The sequence below is a fragment of the Crocuta crocuta genome, unplaced genomic scaffold, assembly GCF_008692635.1.
Source record: "Crocuta crocuta isolate KB4526 unplaced genomic scaffold, BGI_CrCroc_1.0 scaffold61, whole genome shotgun sequence".
Classification (NCBI taxonomy): Eukaryota; Metazoa; Chordata; class Mammalia; order Carnivora; family Hyaenidae; genus Crocuta; species Crocuta crocuta.
The window spans coordinates 11,258,151-11,279,785 of NW_027528369.1; the positions used below are offsets into that span (position 1 = coordinate 11,258,151).

Sequence of the window (21,635 nt, forward strand, 5' to 3'; positions counted from 1 at the left end):
GGGGTGGCGGGGGGGGAGGGGCACAGAAGTCACTCCTGCCACCTTCTGTCGTCTGGTAGGTGAAGCTGGTCCCCTCTGGGCGGAGGCGCCAGCGTCGCACTGTAAGGAGAGCCTGGGGCGGGAGGCGGTGCAGCCGTCTCTGGAAAATGCGATTTGCCACAGCCCGGGGTTCAAACCCAGGACTGCTTGGTTCTGAAGCGTGTGCTCCTCACCGAGTCCTGACCTCCCTCCTCATGGTGAACCCTGAAAAACGAAGGCCTGGGCCAGGCCGGCCCCTGGCTCCTCCTGAGCCACTACAGCGTGACGATGAGAAGGATGGCAGCGCGCCTGCCTGGCGGTCGGTTGGGCATCGGACTTCGGCTTGAGCCCTGACTCCTGGTCTCACAGTTTGTGATGTCAGCGCAGGGCCCGCTTCACATCCGCTGTCCCTCCCCCACTCGTTCTCTCAAAATAAAATAAAAATGACAAAAGATGGGAGCCACGTGCGGCACCACAGCAGGTGGAGGGGACTGGAATGAAGAGCAAACGCTGTGCGGAGGCTTCGCGGTCACCGCGCCCGCGCCCTCCGGGCCACAGTGGAAGGCTGGGATGCACGTCCCTGCTCCGGTGCATTCGCATTCACGGTGAGGACAGAATCCAGGCAAACTTGCAACATCAGAGAACAGAGAGCATCCATCAGCAGTCAGATTTCAACACGTTTCCGGGCTTGAAAAATAGGCCGCAAGAGACTGGGAATATTTATGGAGGGCGCTGCAGGGGTGGGGGAGGATAGCCCACCCAGGAGAAACCAGAAGGGAACTGGGCTCTCACACACGGCAGGGGTGGAGGCGAGACCCTGTTACAGCAGCTGGGACACAGCAGGGGGCCTTCCCTACACATTTTTGGTTGTCTGTTTGGAAATCTGGGTTGCTGCTACAGTGCCTGTGTTGAGTTCTGGCGTTAAGGGGTCCCCATCGTGATGCGACCCTCCCTCTCGCCTGTTTTATACTGAACCTGAAGCCAGGAGGCCGCCTGCGCTCACGGAGCACGGCCGGCTCTGCTGCCACTGCCTTCTTCAGTCTGAGGTGACAGCGACGGCCAGCCGGCTGAGGAAAGAAGCACGTGCAACACGAGGTCCCGATAAACTATGGGGAAAAATGAGCCCAGAAGAAACCAGCTATCATCCAGTAAACAGAAGACAACAGAATCCCTGATATCAGAGGTTATTTCCGTAATGAAAACAAGGTGCCGAGGGGAAAACAGCAACAACAGAAACCGGACAGACCACTCTCGGGAGAGTAAACATATAATTCCTGAAAGAAAACATCACAAGTGCTGAAAGTCAAAATCGAGGAAACCTCTTAGCACATAGAATGAAAGTGCGAAAAGCCCTAAAACAAGAGACACAAAGGATGAACACAGGAGGTCCGGGTCCGGAGGAGAGGGTGCCAGGGAGGGGGGAGACCCCAAGTGAGAGAGGAGAACTGGTACACGTGCCCCCCTGTGATCCAGGCAGAAGCAGACTTCCAGTCAGTAAACCTGATGGCTGAGCTAACTGAATGAAAAACAGAGCATCAAACTCAGGCACAGTGTTGCGAAGCTGCAGAACCCAGGCTGGAGACGGACGCACAAAGGTCGTGGAGAGAAAACAGGGCCCCTCCCCAGGAAGCCCCGGGGCGCAGACCAACACGGGTCGCCCGTCAACCACACAGGGCAGACGGACCCTGAACCCTCAAGTTCCGAGGGAAAATGTTTTACCGCCCGGTGGTACATGTCCAGCAAAACTGCTGCCCGTGTGCAAATGGCCAGGGACTCAGAACTTGACTTCCCACACAACCACTGCTGAGGAATGGTTCGAGGACCAGCTGTAACAAAGAACATAAACCAAAGAGGAGGCCGGCTCGTAGTGCAGAGATTAAGTGGAAACCACACATCCAAAGCAAGGGGCCGTAGGTGTGAAGCATAGAGCCTAGAAGATTGAGGATACGATTAACAGCACCCAGTGGAATGATAAGTAAGTAAACAAAGCAACCAGAAACTCCAGGGTGAACAATAAAACCATACGGAACCAACAAGTTGAAGTGTGAGTTGAGAGTGCCTTGATCCGCAGGGCACGCTCTGCTTCCCACAGGGCCACAGTGACTTCTGTTCCGCGGAGATACTGAGGCTGAGCAATCGGGGAAGGTCCACAAGGCTTGCTGCCTTGTCCCCTGCAGGCTGTGAGTCAAACAAAAGAATGATGCAAAATAGAATCCCCGAGGGCAAGCCCGGGCCCTGCCCAGAGGGTTCGCGCTCCGGCTCAGCGCCAGCTCACGCTCAGTGTAATGCTCTGAACGGGTCGGACATCTGAACAAGGTTGCGTGCCTGCCCTCCCACCTGGTCCGGCCCGGCGGCCTCGGGTCCTCTCCCCTGGGCAGCACCTAAGGAAGTGCAGTCACCCCCAGCTCAGCTCCTGGAAAGCTGTCCTGGGTCCTGAGCCAATAGAATGTGAATGTCCCCGAGGCAGGCGGACATGCCGGAGCCGGGGGCCGGCGGAAAAGTCCGCATATCGGCCCTGCCTTCACCTGAAAGTTTATATTTTGCCCAACATGGATTTTTTTTTTGCTCAAATTTTTTATTTTTAGAACTATTGCATGAAAATACTCTTTACCTCAATGGCTGACGTCTTGGTGGCCACTCCGCTGTGAAATTTGCACGTGACGCTGACGCTGCTCACACTTCACCAGCCCTGCGCCCCTGGGGTACCTGGGAGAAGCAGGGACCTCCTGTGAGAGGAAAGAGGGAGTCGGGGTGTGGCGCGCAAAGCTGTGTCTAAAGGCAGAGCCACACAGCCCACCTTTCAGGGGTGATGGGGTCCAGCTCCCACAGCGGGGCGGGGTGAGGGTGCGGGAAGGCCTCTTCTCTTGGGCTTTTGCGCTAATAAAGTATTGCAGGAGGGTGACCAGAGAATTATCATCATAATAATAATGTAAATGAATCCTGAATTTCAAAATGGAGAGAAGGTCAAAATCAAGGGTCAGGCAGGTTTCAAAGGACAAACACGGAGCTGTGTGGCGGCGGATGAGGGTTAGGGCAGAGCCCACAGACGCGGACACTGCGTGTGGCCTGTGGTGGCCGCCGTGGCTGCAGTGCTGGAAAGCGGCCGTGCGAAGCACCATGTGAATTCACAGGGAAGCCACCGTTCCGGGGAATGGCCCAAGAAAGCACTGCAGACAAGTGAGAAATAAATGAGAAATAAATCTCAAGATGGGTAAAAAACGTTCCATTTAAATGAAGTCTCAGCCGGCGGTGGATTGTAACCTCGTGGGAAGGGCCATCTCTGCTGAAGGAGAAATACTAATTTAAATACAACTGTTACACACATCACTGCCAGCGAAGCAGTGAAAGTGCGGGAGGGAACGGAAATAACCTGAACATTCTGGCGAAGCAAGAAACAGAGGAGGAGCCTCGAGATGGACAAGAAAGCGCGGCCCGGCACCGCCACCACCGTCGTCCCGGCAGGAACGGTCCCGTGTGAAGACAGTCACACTCAGAAGAGGCTGAGAAATCAAATACAATACGTGTTCTGAAGGCCCAACTCGGAAACAAAAAGGACAAGAAAAATAGTTAAAAATAAATAGAAAAATAGCAGGTAAAATAATAAAAGGCAAGAACGGAATCCAGGGAAGATCCTGGGAGAACGGGACGCCCCCTCCCCCGCCCTGGCGTGAGCGCCCAGGTCCTGGGGAGGCAGGTCGGGGGGGCGGAGGTGAGTGGACACAGGGGCCGCGCAGGAGGCAGCAAAAGGCAAGCAGACGTGTGCCTGTCCCCTCGCAGAGACTCCCGGTTCCGGGTGACCCTGGGCTGAGTCACAGCCTCCCCCCAAGCCCCGGCGGCCTGCTTAGGGCCCGTGGCCCAGCGTGGGGGGGCGGGTGAGGGCCACCCCAGTGGGATGAGGATCCTGGCGGAGGAAGTTTCCTCGATGGGGTCTGGGGGCAGTGGCACGGAGGATGCCCCTGGGCCCCTGCTCCTCCTCTGCAGGGGTGTGGGAGGTGGGGGGAGGGAGGAGGCTGGAGCAGACCAGGGCTGCCCCGCTCAGCACGGTGCTCACGGCGGCCTTTTGCGCTGCCCTCTCAACAGGAGAAACAGGCCAGGCCCCGGCAGCTAACGGCGGCAGAGCCAGGGCCGGGACGTGACCTCCCTTCTCAGGCTGGCCGGAGGGTCTACCCTCGGGGGGGTGGGGTGCAGGGAGGGCTCCGCAGGGCAGGTCTGCGTGAGGCTCCAGCACCGTCCAGCAGCAGAGGCGTTGGGGAGCCTGGTAGGGGATGGGGTTCGCATGTCCCCCACCCCTGCGCTTGGCCGCCTGCCCTTCTGAGTCTCCCTGCCACACCCACACCTCTCACCCGCCTTCCCGGCCTGGCTCCCTCCCAGCCCGGCTGCCCGCTGGAACCCTGGACGCTGGCCCAGCCCCGGGACCAGGACCCATGGGTCCCAGCAAAGACATCGGGGGCCCCGAGTGCGCAGGAAGACTGGGGACCCCCCTCCGTGCTGACTCCAGACTTCCGACCCACCAAGTCCAGCCTGCTGGGCCAGAGCCTGCAGCCGGAGCGGGGGTGGCTGGAGGCCGGAGCTGGGTGGGCTATGGTGGAGCTCCCAGCGGGCTGCGCCCTGTCTTTCATGATGAGGTAAAACTATTTTTATGGGCAAACAAAGGAAGACCTTACAAGAGGCAGATCTGAATGATTGTTTTAGTTCCTGTTTGCAGATCTCAGGTCCGGAGGCCACGGAGGCCACGGAGGGCACGGCTAAGCCAGAGCCAGCCCCTCCCAAGCCTGCCCTTTCACCCTGGCTCTGCTCCCCTGGGGCCAGCAGCCTCCTACTATGCCTGTGCCTGGCCCAGACAGCAACGCCCAGCCCACAGGGCCCAGGACATTCCATTCGCCCCCCTCCCACCCCACTCCCAAGGAAGAGCTAGTTACTGATTGAACACCTGAACACTGGAATGAATGTTAAATGGGACAGTTCCTGGCAGTAATCACGGGGACCAAAGGCCTCTGTTCTCTCTTCTGGCGCACAGAGCGGCTCCTCACGCCTCGGCTGGACCCATCGCACACAGGCCAGGCCAGCCGTGCCAGAGCAGTGCCGGAAGCAGGCCCTTGGAGGCTTGTCATGTGGATCCGCTGGTGGCTCTGGCCCCTGGTGGCCATCTGCGCTGCAGACCAGTTCCGGGATGAGGCTGAGAGAATCATGCGAGGCACACCTGTCATTGACGGGTAAGCAGCCACTTGGGACGGGACCGGGGATCCGGGGCAGGAGGGGCTAGGAGCTCATGTGACCTTGAGACTGACCTTGCCCTACCTCTGCTGGGACTCTGTTTCTTCAGCCACACCATGGCTTTTGCCCTTTGTTGGCCTCGGCTTCTTCATTGGGTCTCTCAGGGCCCCCCAGAGTTTCAGCAGATGAGGGTCTGCAGGGAATGGAACAGTTAAACAGGAGCTCCCGCGTGCCTACAAGCTGACCCCCTGCACCCTGGGTACCAGGTCCCAGCCCAGGGTGGTGCTGGGGATACAGGATGGAGGGGCCGGGCCCGGGGCATGCCTCGGACTAGCCGTGTAGCCCCAGGAGCCACATTCTCCCCTTGGGCCTCCCTAAAGCTGTAGGTAAGAGTGGCGTCTACTACGGGCCCCTGGGAGGCCCCTCCTTGACCCTCCTCCGAGACCGTTCTCGTTCCTCTCCCTCCCCTGCATCCACCCTGGGGAGACCTCATCAGGCACAGGGTGCCCAGCTTGACCTCATGTGCACGATCNTCTGCCCTCCCCCCTGCCCCCACCTCCACCTCCGTCCAGCGAGCCTCTGACGGCCCACCAGCCGAGGTCTGGTCTCAGTGCTGCAGCCGGAGGGAGTCCCAGCTCCCGTCCTCTGGCTCACACTCCCCGCCCATCATGGCTCCCACTGAGCTCAGGGGAAGTCTAAGCCCTGCAGTGGGCCCCGGGCCCCTTCACCGCCTTCCCCGGCCAGCCCCACGCTCCAGCAGGCTCATGCCACCCCTGCTTGTCCCCGGCTCCACGCTGCCACCCTCAGCTCCCCCCCACCCCGGGCTTGGGCTTTGGGCTTTGCTCTGGGAGCCCCTCCTGCCCCGTGTGAAACGCCACCTGCGCACACGTCCCTGCCGTTCCTGCTTCCTTTCCTGCCCCGCCTTGTAACCAGCAGAGAGCAGAGACTCCGTTCCCTGGGCCGCCCCGTCGGCAGAGCGGCAGGTGGCACACACTCGCGCCCCCTTGGGTGCTGGAAGTGCCGGGGGTCCCTCTGTGTGGCGCCCCGAGAGTGCTCAGTGAATGTTGCTCACGACTGTTTACTGTTTGGCAGAGGCCCGTGGGCTTTGTCGGACAAAATGCTCTGCATGAGAAGGAGAGAAAATGGGGTGCGCCCTTAAATGGGAACCCCAGGGCTGTGGCAGCCCTAGAGAAGGGAGGGGCCACCAGCCAGGAGTGTCCGNCCTTCCCCGCCCCAGGGTCCCCTCACAAGCTCGTGGGGAATGAGGCAGGGGACGTGCTCAGACTGCCGCCTGGGCTCCCCCCCGGGGTGGAGGCCTGCCGTCTGGCGGGAGGCCAGCAAGGGCAGAAGAAGGCGCCACTTCATGCTGAGGAGCCGGGGGAGGGGCGGGCAGCCGGGCACAGAGGGGGGGGTCCAAGGTCAGGTGCTGCGAGTCGGGAGGCCTGTACGAGGGGCAAGTGGCTCAAAAAGCCTAGACAGCCAGGAATTCTCAGGGAGCTGGGATTTGGGAATCCGGGATTGTCCAAAGCACTAGAAAGTGAAGACGAGGCTGACGGGACCCAAACCAATACCGTGGCATCAGCTGCTCTCACGGGTAAGAGACTCAAGTAAGTGGTTCCAACAAGAGAGCGAGCAGAGGGAGCCCCGGCACAGCCACCTCACGCTTTAAAGTGGCGGCACCAGCCCCGGCCTTTGTGCTTGTGCGCCAGCCGGCATGAATGGGGAAGGGGCACAGCAAGGGCAGAGGGTGGGCCGGGCAAGGAGAGCTTTTGGAAGCTGTCAGAGGGCAGAACTCGGCCACACGGCCACGCCCAGCAGTAAAGGGACACAGAATATCTTTACTTCAAATGGCCATGGTTCAGGCTAAAAATAGGGGGTTCTGTTACCAAGAAAAAAATGAGTAGATAACAGGCCACCAGCGGTCTCTCCTACAATTGCTGTCATTCAAGTGCTTGGAATTGTTACCTCCTCCCTTTGAGTGGGAGCAGCGTCCTCAAGTCGCTCCGGGAGCTGCCCAGGCCACACAGATAAGGAGGGTGGATCCGGCAGGCTCCACTGGCACTGCTGGCCGCAGGGCGAAGGTGACCTGTTGCCCACCCCGGGCTCCTGCAAACGCTGGGTGGTGAGGAGGCTGGAGCGGTGTGCCCCCCTTCCCTGGTGGGTTCCTGGCTGCCGGCTGGACGGTGGGCGTCCTCAGGCGGGGAGGAGAGTCCTCTCCAGGGGCCGTGCCCAGTGCTGCCCAGGGGCACCGAGACTCTGGGGCTCACCCACCCACACGTCCCCCCGCTCGGCCAGCAACACCTCTGGCCACCAGCCCACACCCCATCACGTCAAAACACAGCTGTGGCAGGTGCCCCTCAGGAGAGCGGGGCGGGGTGGGGGGGCTTCCGGAGTCTGGAGCCAACTTGCTTTGGGAGAGGTCACCCCAGGGACAGCTGGCCTGAGAGGTGCAAGTACTAAGTTACTCGTCTACCCTCACAGTTCACTCTCTGACGAAGGTACCAGAGCACCCCTGCTCCCCATGTTACAGGTGGAAAAACTGAGGCGAGAGAGGCAGGAGCCAGGACTGGAGACGGGAACCGGGTGGGGGTTGAGGACAGGGCCGCCAGTCCCGGGGGAAGGGCCTCGAAAGCCGGGGCGGCCCCTCACACGGAGCAGCGGCCCTGGGAGGGGGCCGGGGGCGGAGGACTGGGCCGGGAGGGTCGGCGAGGCACCAGGACCCCGGCCCCCCGGTGTCCGCGTGTCCACCTTTGAGTCTTGGCTGAGTCGAGTGCAGACTGACGGGCAGGCCTGAGCGGGCCTGAGACTGCACTTCCCGCTGGCTCCCTGGCCCACACTTCTTCCACGTGTGGGACTTGGCGGGGGGCTGGCACCCCAGAGGCCTCTGCCCCTTGAGGCGGCTCCTGGCTCCTGCCTCTCACCCCACCTTCCCTGCCCTCCTTCTCTCTCCCTCCAAAGCGCTCACCCCTCCTGGCTCCAGGGAACACTTCACGGGGGAAGCACAGAAGGATGGGCTTGGAAATGGCGCAGAGCCGTCACGGAGCCCCCGGGGCCTCTCCCTGCAAGGGGAGGATTTCATCTTTAACTTGTGAGACCGCCAGGCCCTCCCCGCCCCCTCCCCCCCAGCCGCCTGGTGTCAACCTGCCCTATTCACGGAGGTTGTTTGGATCCTGCCCTGTTCCCCAGGACGATTCTGGAGACAAACGAGCATCTGCCTTTCCCTCTTGAGCAGTGAAAGGCCCTTGCAGGGAAGACCTCCCAGAGGCTCTGTCTGCTCGAGGTCCCCTGGCCTGGGCGTGGGGCACTCACCTGCGTGCAGGTGTGCTCAGATCAGGAGCAACCCGCCAGCCGAGTGGGCGGCTCTCGCTCCCTGCCTGGGAGGGAGCCAGAGGCGCCAGGTGCACGTGGCCATCCTGACTCGCCTCTGACACCGTCTCCCGCCCCTGCAGGCACAATGACCTGCCCTGGCAGCTGCTGACCATGTTCAACAACCAGCTGCGGAACGAGAAGGCCAACCTGACGAGCCTCGCCGACACACACACCAATATCCCCAAGCTGAGGGCTGGTTTCGTGGGGGGCCAGGTATGGCTCGTGGTGTCCTGGCCAAGGTGCAGGCGTAGCCGGGCGGCATCCCTCCTGAGCCCCTTGGGGCCACAGGTCTTTGGAAGGGGACCCTGGTAGCCACAAAGACCGTGCAAGGACTCCGGAAGCGGGAGGGAAGCCAGACGCCCATGTGCATGGGGGGGGGGGGCAGGAGCCTCCGCTGCTAGCCGCTGTCCCCTGGGGCCCCTAGTTCTGGTCTGCGTACGTGCCCTGTGACACCCAGAACAAGGACGCTGTGAGGAGGGCCCTGGAACAGATTGACGTCATCCACCGCATGTGCCAGATGTACCCAGAGACCTTTGCGTGTGTCACCGACAGCACAGGTGCGTCCCGGTCCCGCCCACCTTCCTGAGGCCCTGCCGCCGCGGCCAGCCCCGCCCGGCCGAGCGGCTGGTGTGCCCGGGTGCCCGGCGCCCTCAGCCAGCTCTCCCTGCAGGCATCCGGCAGGCTTTCCAGGAGGGCAGGGTGGCCAGTCTCATCGGCGTGGAGGGCGGCCACGCCATAGACAGCAGCCTGGGCGCCCTGCGGGCTCTCTACCGCCTGGGCATGCGCTACCTGACCCTCACGCACAGCTGCAACACGCCCTGGTGAGGGGCCCGGGGGGGCCAGGCGCGGCGCGGGCGGGGCGGGGGGGGGCAGTCCCNCTCTGCTCTCCCAGGGCTGACAACTGGCTGGTGGACACAGGAGAGGACGAGGCTGAGAGCGAAGGCCTGTCACCCTTTGGGCAGGTGAGGGGGGTTTCGACAAGGGCCGCCGTCACCCTCAGAGAAGTGACCCAGGACGCGGTTTCTCTCCCCTCAGGACTGGTTTCCTCACCTATAAACTGGAGCTACAGGGGCTTCCCAGGGTGGGTACCCACGGGAACCCGCCGGGCGTCTTCCAGCCATTGGAAAGTTCATGAACACCTGGCCGGCAAGCGGCCCTCACCCAAATGCCCCGCCCGCCGTGCCCGGACTTGTCAGGGGGGCTGCGGTGAGCCCCAGAACGGCGCAGACACAGGCGTGCCCAGCGCAGCCTTCCTGGCCCCTGAGCCCCGTGTCTGCGCAGAGCGTCGTGAAGGAGATGAACCGCCTGGGGGTCATCATCGACCTGGCCCACGTGTCCGTGGCCACCATGAAGGCCGCCCTGCGCCTGTCCACGGCCCCCGTCATCTTCAGCCACTCCTCCGCCTACAGCCTGTGCCCGCACCGGCGCAACGTGCCGGACGACGTGCTGCAGCTGGTGGTGAGGGGCCGCGGGCTGGCGCTCCCTCCCCTTCCCTCCCCTTCCCTCCCCACGGTGGTCCCGGAGCGCGTGGCCTGCTCTCACACCCACGGCTCCCCCCTTCTCCCGAGCAGAACCAGACAGGCAGCTTGGTGATGGTTAATTTCTACAACGACTACGTGTCATGCAAAGAGGCGGCCACCCTGTCCCAAGTAGCAGGTGGGTGCGGGAGGGTGGCCACAGCAGCTGGCGGGCGAGGGCCGCCCCTGGGACTCACCCCTGCGGTCCTCCTCGGCAGACCACCTGGACCACATCAAGAAGGTGGCAGGAGCTGGAGCCGTGGGCTTTGGTGGGGACTTTGATGGTGTTTCAAGGTAGGGGCAAGGCCCGTGTCCCGTGGCTCGGCCGGAAAGGCCACCCCCGCCCCCCTTAAACATGTCATGAGGGTCTGAGGCTCAGATGGGCCCAACATGTCTCGGTCTGAAGGCCACTCCACTGGACCCCTGATGGCTTTGGGTGGGGCCACAGTGGTTTGTGGGGAGGTAGGTGGGCCCGAGGCCCTGACCCCTGCGATGCAGAGCCTGGTTCTCTCTGCCCTCGCCTCAGGCTCCCCGTGGGGCTTGAGGACGTGTCCAAGTACCCAGACCTGGTGGCTGAGCTGCTCAGGAGGCAGTGGACAGAGGCGGAGGTCAAGGGCGCCCTGGCCAACAACCTGCTCAGGGTCTTCGAGGCAGTGGAGCAGGTGAGGAGAGGCCGGCACACTCGCCCACCCTTCTTGGCCGGCAGGTGGGCAGGCGGGCAGGCAGCCCAAGCGGTGTCTGTCCCCAGGTGAGCGACCACACGCAGACTCCCGAGGAGGAGCCCATCCCAAAGGACAAGCTGCAGACTTCTTGCAGGACGATGTATGGCTACTCAGAGGCCCCCAGCCTACACCAGCAGCCAGGGGCCCTGCTGGCCTCCCTCACCACCATCCTCCTTGGCCTGTGTGTTCTGTGATGCCCTGGGGTCCGGGACCCCTAGGGTCCTCCAGCTCAGGAGAGACCATGGCCATCGGAGCAGGGAGATCCCGGCTCCCCAGCACGAGGCCTGGGCTCTCCTGAGGGCAGGAAGCCGTGGACGGCTCCAGACAGACACATGGTGGACCCTTAATAAAGGCAACAACCCTTCTGAGTCATGACCGTGTGTGTGCTCAGCACCCCAGCCCCTGAGGGGGGCTCCCGAACATCCAAGGGCAAGTTCTGTGAAAATGGTCCCAGGCTAGACCTCCCGACACAGGAGTGCCTAGAAGAGCAGGGCCAGAAAGGGCTCAAGGTCTTAGATTTGCACGGACATTGCTCACGTCTGAAAGCAGACAGTCTGGGCTCCGGTGGCCCCCTCCCCCCTCCCCATACGTACACGCACACTCACGCACACCTATGCGCCCCACACCATGACGCACACACAGGCAGCATACACACACGCACACACGTGTGCCCACACCCGCCGCCCGGCTCGGCCTCTCACGGTGGGAACGCCAGGTCTTGGCAGGGCTGAACCACTTCAGACCCCTGCCGCCCCCACGCTCTGGCCTCCAAGATTGCTCCGTGTGGACGGCCTCAGGCTCTGGCACCGAGGGTGGCCTAGCACCTGGGAGCTCCGCTGCGCAGGTGGACGGCCCACACGTGCCTGCTCGGCTCCCCCAGCCCCCGCAAAGGTGCCTCCCTGTCATTCCCAGGCAGAGCTAACGTGACCAGAAGGGACGTCTGTGGGTATTTGCTGATCACTTAGGATCGAGTCAATGTTAAAGGAGGAAACGGCAGGTAAGGGTTTCTGTCCCGAGTGGCCAGAACATGCCCAAAGCCCCGACGCCGCCGAAGGGGATTTTCCCTGCGGACACGGCGGGAAGGGCCCCCTGGTGGCCTGCCGAGGTAGCACACAAATTTTGCTGCCGGGAGCATTTTCTCCTAAGGTTTTACCACTTGTCCTGAAGTGACCCTGGTCCCACCAGAGCGCCACTGCTGCACGTACCATCCCAGAAACTTGTCCGATCTCAAAAGCCCTTTCCTGAGGAGTATACAAAACTGGGGGGGGGGTCTTGGGGCCCTGATAACTTCTGCAGAGAAGCAATACCCAGGGCGTGCACCCTACAGCACGGACACTCTTCTCGGGGCGCAAGAAGATCCTCTAGGGGCCACCTGTCCCCCGGAAAGGCCACAGCAGCACTCCTCACACTTGGGGTGCAGAGGCAGCTCCAAGGACCCCGCGGACACACAGATACGCGCGGGTGTGGGGGACGGGAGGCAGGCTGAGGGGCACGATTCGGTTCCACTTCTCAGCCTTGGTCACGTTTCACACATTCAAAACCCAAATCCAGACCAGGCAGGATGGGGAGCGCCCACAACGGAAGACAAACAAGTGATTCCTGCAGAAGCGGAACACAACTACGAAGAGGTGTGGACGAGCGCGGACACTCGGGAAGCGCCTGGTGGCCTGCGGTCAGCGAGGGTTCTCGCAGGGGCGCGGCCAGCAGTTCCGAGAGCCTTGTGTAGGGACGAGCCAGCAAAGACATGAGTATGTGGGGCAGGTTCTGCCGTCAAAGTTCCAAACGAGGAGCGGGAAGCCCAAGTGGACCTGCGAGAGCAAAGTGGGGGCTTCGGTGCTCAGGGGCTAATGCCCACGGGCCCACGTTGATGTAAGTGATGGGACAGGTAAAAGTGAACGGAGGGAAGGACAACTTTTCCCTAAGACAGAACTGCAAGCAGGAAATCACCACAGATACCGTTACCAGAAAGATCCGCGGAGGGACACGAACGTTGGGGACAGCACGGTGACGTTTGCAGGCGAGGCTGCAGTCTTTCCACAGGATACTCAACAAAGGAGGAAAATGAGGCTTTTCGGGGGCGTCGCCGGGCCCACACCCCCGTCCGAGGTGAGCCGCACAGGGACGCCGTGCACCTGGGATGAGGCACTGAGGGCACGACCGCCTCTGTGGGATTCCCGCCTAGAGCTGTGACCTCAAGGTCATTGTGAGAAAACGCCGCCTCAGCCCAAGTGGCAAGACAGTCTGCCAAGTAAGCGGCCACCATGCCCCTGGGTCCCGCAGGCGCCAGACAGACGGCAAGGGCGGTCCCAGGCTGGGGGCGGAGGCGTTGCAAGTAGACGACCGTCCGGGTGGTGTCCCGATGTAGCGGGTCACGTGCGGCTCACTGGGAAGTGGACGCGAGGGGCGCGTGGTAAACACGAGTATATGCAGACCATGTGCTCCGCGACTTTTATATACGTTTCAAGTTATTTCAAGGTACAAACTTAAAAAGAAAACTTAACATTTTGGATTCCAATTCCATCTGCGGGGGCAGAGCCTGAGAACACGCATACCTCACCCCCCACCCGCCCTCTTCCAGGTAACCCGCCTCAGCCTCCTAAGAGGGGCCAGAGAGCCACACCAAGGCTCCCCCTACGACCCCTGCCCCACCCAAAGCCACAAAAGCAAAGCTGGAGAAAGTTCTCAGGGATCAATCTGTTTACTCACAACAGTGTTTTAGGAAAACGGGCAAACACACCCACTGCTCTCTGCGGGGCCACAGTCAGGGAGCCCTGCACCCCCAGCGCCCAGGACCTCCTCTGCATCCCTGCACATGGGCGCCCGAGAGACCGCAGCCGGGGAGTAAGGCGAGGTTGGCACTGCGGAAGGGAGGAGGGACAGCACTCTGACCCTCCGTCTGGGGCCTCACACCGCAGTGCGGCATCCAGGCCAACACAGCAGACTTCACAGAACACCTTCAGCCACCGGGCCCAGGAGAATCAGACGTGGCGAGTCGCCAACATTCCCGTTCACAAGAGGCTTGGGTGTGAGGACGGCCCGGGCAGCTGGGGGCATCTGGGGAGGACTGGGTGGACGGTCAGCGGAGCACAGAGAGGGGCCCTGCTCAGGACCAACCACGAAGTCCCTCCCGAGCTCATGCCAAGAAGGGGACTTGGACCCAACACCCCTCACCTGCTGTCTGCTACTTCTATTTTGGCAAAAAAACAACCCACGAAACTTCAAGGAAACAAAGTAAACTTCAGGAAACGGAAAAACTAGAAACTGCAGCCCGTGACAGGAAATCTTCGGTGGGGGGAGCCGCCGCCAGCTGCCCGGCTGTGGCTGCCACGGCTCCCCCACGGCCGGCCCTGCCAGGGTGCCTCTCCGAGCTCCCAAACCCCGGCCCGCTGCTCTGGCTTCCAGGTCTGGCGGTGGGAGCGGGAGGAGAGAGCGGTGGTGGGGAGGCCCCTGTTATGGACAGCACAGCGCAGGGCCAGCACGCGGCCGGGAGCGGGAGGCCGGCTGCCCCCCACTGGGAGGGGCCTCGGTGCAGACCCCGAGTTCCTGGGGGACGCACGGCACAGCCCTCAGGGCCCCGGGCCCTCCGGAGGCAGCAGTGGAACAGGGACGCGGCCCCCCGAGGTGGGCCCGCCTGGACCTGGAGCCTCACACCAGGGATCGCGAGTGGGCGCTGGGCCCGCCAGGCTGAAGCAGGAAGCAGGCTGACCCCGCTGGCTGATCGCAAGCAGCACGGAGTCTGGGGGCCCCCACGGTCCACACAGTGTCCACTGGTCAGTCCCCATCAACCCCTCAGAGGGCAGGGGACGGGGAGGGGCGCCTGCAGACCCCGAGCCGGTCAGCCCAGAGTCACAGAAACAGAAGTCAGAAGTTTGTGCAAACTCACCCACTAGGACACAGAGCCACCGTCTATGCTAAGAGGGACAAGTCCCAGGCCTGGAGGTCAGGGCTGCGCTGCAGGGTGTGCAGGAAGGCGAGAGGCCTGGGTGGGGGGGAGGTGAGCTGGAGCCCTCATCCCCGGCCCTTCCCGCACGTCGAGGCGGGGGACGCAGCGCCCCACGGCGGGGGCTCGGCTAGTTTCTCAAGGCGGCCAACCTGCGAATCGACAACACGAGTCCCGTGAGGGAGGGCGAGAGGCAGCGGCGCCCTGACCTGCTGTGTGCTCAAGGACAAGACGCCAACCCAGGGGCCAAAGCCCCCTCACCCATCCATCGAGCTCTGACAGAAAGGAAAGGCTCGGGGAAGGGCCTCGCGTCGTCAAGAATATGTTACGTCAGGGGGAGCAGAGACCTCCTCTCCTCAAGCAAGCGGTGGACGGTGCGGGAGCTCCAGAGCGGATACGCGACAGGCTCGGAGCGAGGAGCAGGGAGACAGGCGGTCAGATGGGCCCTGGGCTGGGCCCTCGGGTGGGGGCCTCCCCGAGAGAGCGGGGCTCGCTGGGCCAGAGTCCCTCCGCACAAGCTCTCCTCGCGAGGCCACGACGCGCCTCCCCTCCCCCACAAGCACGGCATCCGAGCCCGGGGGCACCTGCGGGGCACCGAGCCCACCTCCGCGACAGCTGGTCCTCCTGGCTGCGCACGGAACTCTCGCCCACGGCGGAGGCGCCCTCGGGCAGCTGGCTGAGCTGGTCCAGGACCTCCAGGCCGTTCTCCTCGGCGATCTGCACGATGAGGCTGTCCACCTGCTCCTGGGGCGTGGTCAGTGTGGTGGCCGAGCTCATGGAGTCCTCCATGACCTGCGGGTCGCGTTCCGGGCAGGTTGGCGCAGGCCCCGTGCCGGGGCTCCGCCGTGACCCCGTTTTTGGCCGCCCATCTCGACCATGTTTCCCACTCACTCCCCCACCCACGGCAGCCACCTCCCCCGGCCCCGCCCGCGCTCGTCCCCGGCAGGCAGGTCCGCACGGAGCCTCCTGGCCACTCGCTGGGAGGGGGGCTCACACCACAGCCCCGGGCCGGGCCTCCCTCCGATCTGCGAGGCCTCTGTGTGCGGATTCCCACTCCACAGACTCGGGTGCTCTGGCGGTGACCCCCGCGTGGGACCAGTGATGAGAGCCAGCCCCGGATGCACCCCTCACACGCCCAGACCATGGGCCACATACCGACGTGTGCACATCCAGATTCTGCACCTGCTGCTCGAACCTGTCCATCACGGCAGAGACCTTCTGCAAGTCCATGGTGCTCAGCGCCCGGTCCAGGGCCTTGGTCACCTGTGCCATGTTCTTGGTCACCTGGCACAGGAGAAAGTGAGGAGGCGACAGAGCTAAAGGAAGGAAGGCCCTCTGCACCGTCCCCAGGCACACAGCCCCCCAAGGCCCGCAGGACCGCGGCCCTGGCCCAGCCCAGCCATGTTCGGGACCAGCCACAAGGTCCCTGGACCCGGGCGCTGAGAAGACGGGGCACTCCGGGTCTTGTCCTTCAGTGCTGCCCTTAAGGTGCAGAGGGAATCTCTTCTCCACAAGCAAAGGGGTCTCACGGCTCCCCCTGCCCAGCCAGGCCCCTCGACTCTGCCGACAGGAGCTGGCCCTTGTGACGGGCAACCCTGGGCACGAGCACTCACCCCCTTCATGGTCACGGCCGTCTGCACCTTGGAGGCCACGGCGTCCACGCGGGATGCCATGCGGAGCCAGTTGACGCCTTCATTCTTCTTGCGGATCGCGTTCTCGGCATACACGCGTGCGCACTCCACGTTCTTCTGCTGAAGGGCCTGAGAGCCGGGGGAGGCACCGGCCGGGAGAACGCGGTTGTCTGTCTGAGCGCTGCCCGCCCCACTCTGGGGCCTGGCCCTGGCTTTTCCGAGGGCGAGATCTGCTAGCGTGGGGCAGCCCCTCTCCTCTGCCTGTGGGCTTCACAAAAACGCAGAAACGCCAGGCCCCAAGCCCATTCAGGAGTTAGGGGTCCAGGCGGGTGCCAGAGCCGGCCGCACCGGGGGCTGAGCAGGGAAGCCGGGCCCGGCCGCACGAAGGACCCGGAGTGGAGTCGGCCGTCCGGTTTTCCCTTCTGCCCTGGGAGCCCCCAGATCTAACAACCCCAGGAGCTACTCCACCTGTTAAAGGGCTGTTAGAAAGGCCCCCCTGAGAGTGGGCAGACCCCCCAACCTCCCCTTCGACAGCAAGGACACCACGAGCCCCGCCCTTCACCAGCAGAGGGCGGGCTCACCGCTGCCCAGGGTCTGATGCCCGGGGCCCCAGCCGCAGCAGGGAGCCAGACGCGGTCCGGCAGGGGTGGCTGGAAGCCCGCTGCCCACACGGTTCGTGAGAAAGCAGGTGCAGAACTTTGGAAGTGAGTACGAGGCAAGGAAAGTTAGTGAGCAAAAGGCAAGGCAGGGCCCTTCTGCTGTGGACACCCTCAGGGGGCGGGGGCGCAGGGAGCAGCCACCGCAGGCCTGGAGCTGGCTCCTGAGAGAAGGGGCTCGGCCCACACGGGAAGGCGGCAGCGGCACACGCCACAGAAGCAGCAGGAGGGGGAAGGGGACGCGGCCCGGCGCCCGCGGTCGGCCCGGCGCGGCCTCACCTTCTTCACTTTGGCCTGTTCCGCCTTGGAGTCCTTCTCTGCCTTCTTGGCCAGCTTCTCCAGCTGCTTTGCCGTGAACTGGGCGGAAGCAGGACACCTGGGTCAGACAGAGCCTGCCCTCCGGCACCGGCACCCCCGCCCCACACGCCGGTGTCCTCACAGCCCGGGGCTGCAGCAAGGGTGCTCCCTGGGCCTCTGGGGCTCGGGGGGAAGGGAGGGCGGTGAGAGTCTCCTACAGCATCCTCTCCCAGGACACCCTAACCCAACCCCGCCCCCAGAGTGGAAAGCTAAAAAGGCAACTCACACAATCACCACTACTCGTGGATTTTCAACTTACGTGGAAAAAACTGGACAGAATGTGTTTCAAGCCACCCCAAGTGGCCTGGGGAATCATACACAATTCCCGGGGAGCACACACCTCAGAGTGTTCTCGTCAAACGGCACTGTGTTTGGGAGGGGCTGCTGGGCAGCCCACGCTTCTTCCGGGTACCTGACTGCTGGGTCGCAGCCCCTCTGGGAGGCCCAGTCCGGAAGTCGGATGGTGTGCCCGCCACCACGGGGCTCCCATGCAGGCTGCCGGCGGGGCGCCCCGCACTAGCTGGTTGCGGTGGGTGGAGGGTGGGCTGCCTGACCTTGAGCCACAAACACTGCCCTCTCGTGGGCATCTCCCCACTGCCCACTTCTGACCCAGACTGGGCCACCCAGACGAGGCAACCCAACGTTTACTTGAAATATACCTCATCTGCAAAAGTGTCACCTGCCCAAGGATGGCCCTCTTTGCTAGAGAATTCTGTCCCCAGAGCCTGCCCTCCCTCCCACCCTTCCTTCCTTTCTCTTAAAGTTTATTTTGACAGAGAGAGTCAGGGAGGGGCAGAGAGCGCGAATCCCAAGCAGGCTCCATGCCGTCAGTGCCCCACACAGTGCCTGATCCCACAAATGGCTCGATCTCACGGTTCCACAAGTTCATCACCTGACCCAAAATCAAGAGTCAGACACTTCAACGACTGAGCCCCCCAGGAGTCTGGACTTTTTTCTATACATAGTGCCTTCTCCTTCCCCCAAGCCTGTCTGACACCCCAGCTCCCATGTTCCACTGACCAGCCCTGGGAGCCCACGGAGAGGAGGCGGTGCCCCTGCGTCAGCCAGTGTCACACTGGCCCCGCCCGACCGCTTCTGCGCTCGAGGTCCAAGCTTTGGAGGCATCTCTCACTCAGCTGGTCCAGCCAGTGAAAACCCACTTCCCTGAGGGCTGTGCTCACAGGACAGGGCACTCTCTCGAAGGTCACCTACCCACTCACACTCACTGCTTAGGTACTTTTAAATCAATGTCTGCTGCACCTAAAATTCTGACCTTGCTTTCTTCAACACTGTTACACCCGCACTGTCCAGTGAAGGAGCCACTGGCCACATGTGACTATCTAACTCTGCATTACCTAAAATGTCAAATAACAATTCAGTTCCTCAAACCAGCTGCGTTCCCAGGGCTCCGTGTGGCTGGTGCGGGCAGCACAGCTTGTAAGCCCTCAGCGCTCCCTCTCTGGGCCGTCTGTGTCTGTCACACAGAAAGGGCTTCTTGTCTGCCCCCCTCACACTCCTCTGTGGCTCAAGGGAAAAATCCAGATTTTCCTGACTCAGAAATGCGACCCTGAGCACCGTCCACAAGGGGGACCTGCCGTCAGCGGCCCACACGGTGCTTGATCCCACAAGCCACTCGATCTCACAATCCGTAAGATCGTGACCTGACCCGAAATCAAGAGTCACGTGCTGAACAAAGTGCCTGGGGGCCACCGGGTGCTCCTCTCCCTCCCTCTCCAGGGCAGAGCCAGCGGGACGAGCTACCGTTCGCAGCTTGTGCGCACCACCTTGTGCACACCGCTCCTGCCCGGTCTTTCCGAGCTAACCCCAGACGGCCAAGCACAGAGAGGCTGGCCCTGGGTTAGTTACAAGACGCGGGCTCTGCTGCCCACAACACTCTCCTTCGATAGGATTTTAAAGACTTGGGAACCACATTTATGTGCCTTGTGGGGCATCAAGGGACACCCCTAACACCTGATTCGTGTTTCCTAAACGTGCTCACGGTCTCGTGGACTTGCCCACGTGATCTGCTTCTGCTCAGCCCAGGATGAGGAAAGAATGCCTGTGCCTTCGAGTCGATTCAATACCCCCCTTCGTCATGAGTCTGGCTGAGCACCGTGCACAAACCATAACCACCGAGACAGGGTTGGGGTGAAAGGTCCCTCAGTGCACACCTTCAGCTGGAACAGCGTATCTGCAAAGAAAGGAGGTGGTTTGAGGGTTCCGGCTGTGACAAGGGCGCTTCTAACAAGCAGAGGGGGCCGCTCAGACCCTCTGGACACAAAGAGCTGGATCAGGGTGCAGGCAGGGGTGGGGCCTCCCGGAAGCCCAGCCCGCGCTGGAGCCGGTGGAGGACTACTGTGCCAGCCAGAGGGCTTGGGCAGACGCACAGGTTCCCTGGCCAGATCCTTACAGGTAAACACCAGGGCGGCACCGGCTGAGCCCAAGGGTCAGTGTGCAGCCAAATGAGGTCATGGATGCAGCATACAGCCCTCCGTGAAAACCCAAGGAGGGGTGTGTAATCAATGCAACTTTACAAAGACCCTTGTGATTCTTTCCCAGTTTAATAAAACTCAGTACTAGAGTCTATTTTATATACTCTTTCTCCCCAAAAGTAAATGGATAAGAATGGCAGAATGAGGACTCATGCATTCAAAGAGCTGGCATATCTGAGCCTTCGAATCAGGCTCGGGAGCCTCACTACCTCCGTGAGCGTACGAACAGCTCCCTCTCCTGGTAGCCACATGTGCTAGTCACTCACTCAAACTCCAGGGCCAGGTAGAGTCAGATTCACATTAAAACTGTCTCAATTTAATCAATTTCTAGATTTGGAGGATGATGTCTGAAAGAGTTTACTGCACTAGCCCAGAATGAACAACGGAAATCCTGCAACCAGAATGAGGGCGTAGAGTGTTCATAAATGCAAATCAAGGCCTCCGGCTGAGAACCCAGTGGGGTTTCAGGTAAGCCCTGTGCACCCATCATCGACCAGTGCAGGCCGTGGTCAAGGCCACAGCCACCTGTGAATCTGCCAATCGGAGCTAACCTGTCGCACACATGGCAGGCTCTCTGCCTCTCTACCTCACGGTGTGACCCAAATCCCCTGTCTCCCTGCCTCGGCTTCCTCTTCATACTTGAGGAGCAGGAATAGGTTCTGGAAGGCAAACAGCTGCGAAGGCAAAACCTAACCCTGGGAAAAAGCGATACAGCCAAAAGAAAGTTCCCCAAGGAACTGGGTAACCTGTGGAGCAAAACTCAACATTTACGGTTGATGATAGTGGTGGGTGTGTGGTGTTCATCTTCTCTCTGAAGCAACTGGTATAGAATTTCCTTTGTGACAACAACATGGTTGTACAGTTTTTTCCATTTCACAAAAGGAGTTTTGAAACCTCTCTGTCACATCAGCCCTTAATCGTTCTAGCAAACGTAGGCATCTCCCCTTATCACTGATTCTTCCTGCTCTTTCGTGTCCCTGAGCACGGACAGGGCGGAGGCGGTGCTGCAGGCAGGGGAGGACACGACCAGGGAGCTAGATCTCTACCTCTGCTTCCCCATCTGCAGGCTGGGGCATAAAGTTCCTATCTCAAAAAGCGGCTGACCGTGCCTGGCACACAGTGAGTGCTTTTTGCCCGAGCTCTTCCTGTTTCTCTTAGTGGTGTTTTGGGGGCAGTGGTGCAACTGCCTCCTTTTCTGGTGCTCTCTCACCTGACACCCCAGGGCGCCAGAGACCGATGTCCCTCACCGGTACAGAAGCTGGGGGGCTGGGAGGTGGACGCCGAGGAGTCTGGGGGAAGGGCGTCAGGGGGTGGGGTCGAGGATCCTCATCGGGGTCTGGGGTTGAAGCTCCGGGGATCGAGGATCGGGGTCCACGGCCGAAGACCCAGGTCCCTGGTTGGGTGTCGGGGTCTGGGGTCTAGGCCCAGGGGTCGGAGATCGGTGTCGCAGATTGAGGCCTGGGGTGCCCGGCCGAGCCCCGCCCTCCCCCTGGTGGGCGGGGTCGCTTACCGTCCATGGCAGGTCCGGCAGGGGCAGCCCTCGCAGGAACGGACGCGCGGAATCCCCCGGGCCGAGCAGATCGCACTTAACAGCTCCGTCGCGCGGGAACTTCCGGGGTCACCTCCCACTTCCGGCTATCGGCAGCTCTCGNCCCCGCCGGGGGCTGGGGGGTGCTGGGCTGGGCGCCCCGCCCGCCGCGCTCGTCACTCCCGCGCCTG

At 62.0% G+C, this 21,635-nt stretch overlaps 2 protein-coding genes across 2 annotated transcripts; one reads left to right on the forward strand and one right to left on the reverse strand.

Annotated features, from left to right (window-relative positions):
- The first annotated feature begins 3,439 nt into the window (after nt 1-3,439).
- Nucleotides 3,440-11,208, forward strand: DPEP1 (dipeptidase 1). Its single transcript, XM_077754222.1, has 11 exons — nt 3,440-3,610; nt 5,036-5,231; nt 8,682-8,814; nt 9,026-9,158; nt 9,272-9,422; nt 9,494-9,563; nt 9,883-10,059; nt 10,173-10,257; nt 10,337-10,412; nt 10,645-10,780; nt 10,867-11,208. Exons 2-11 carry the CDS (start codon nt 5,128-5,130, stop codon nt 11,032-11,034), a joined length of 1,233 nt encoding a protein of 410 aa, XP_077610348.1. The 5' UTR covers nt 3,440-3,610; nt 5,036-5,127; the 3' UTR covers nt 11,035-11,208.
- A 2,066-nt stretch (nt 11,209-13,274) lies between these two features.
- On the reverse strand, nt 13,275-21,545 carry CHMP1A (charged multivesicular body protein 1A). Its single transcript, XM_077754129.1, has 7 exons — nt 21,427-21,545; nt 19,596-19,615; nt 17,347-17,424; nt 16,394-16,540; nt 15,936-16,064; nt 15,385-15,572; nt 13,275-14,932 (listed from the first exon to the last, which is right to left on the reverse strand). The coding sequence occupies exons 1-7, from the start codon at nt 21,431-21,433 to the stop codon at nt 14,911-14,913; spliced, it is 591 nt and encodes a 196-aa protein (XP_077610255.1). The 5' UTR covers nt 21,434-21,545; the 3' UTR covers nt 13,275-14,910.
- Between the last annotated feature and the right edge of the window lie 90 nt (nt 21,546-21,635).

What these genes read in the sequence shown, in the direction of transcription:
- CHMP1A (XM_077754129.1), bottom strand. An exon ending in CGGCCGTGACCATGAAGGGG is followed by an intron (nt 16,065 to 16,393) that starts GTGAGTGCTCGT and finishes CTCCTGTGCCAG; the next exon opens with GTGACCAAGAACATGGCACA. An exon ending in GAGGACCAGCTGTCGCGGAG is followed by an intron (nt 14,933 to 15,384) that starts GTGGGCTCGGTG and finishes GTCGATTCGCAG; the next exon opens with GTTGGCCGCCTTGAGAAACT.
- DPEP1 (XM_077754222.1), top strand. Translation starts at nt 5,128, where the DNA reads ATGTGGATCCGCTGGTGGCTCTGGCCCCTGGTGGCCATCTGCGCTGCA. An exon ending in GGCACACCTGTCATTGACGG is followed by an intron (nt 5,232 to 8,681) that starts GTAAGCAGCCAC and finishes CCGCCCCTGCAG; the next exon opens with GCACAATGACCTGCCCTGGC. An exon ending in CACCCTGTCCCAAGTAGCAG is followed by an intron (nt 10,258 to 10,336) that starts GTGGGTGCGGGA and finishes CCTCCTCGGCAG; the next exon opens with ACCACCTGGACCACATCAAG.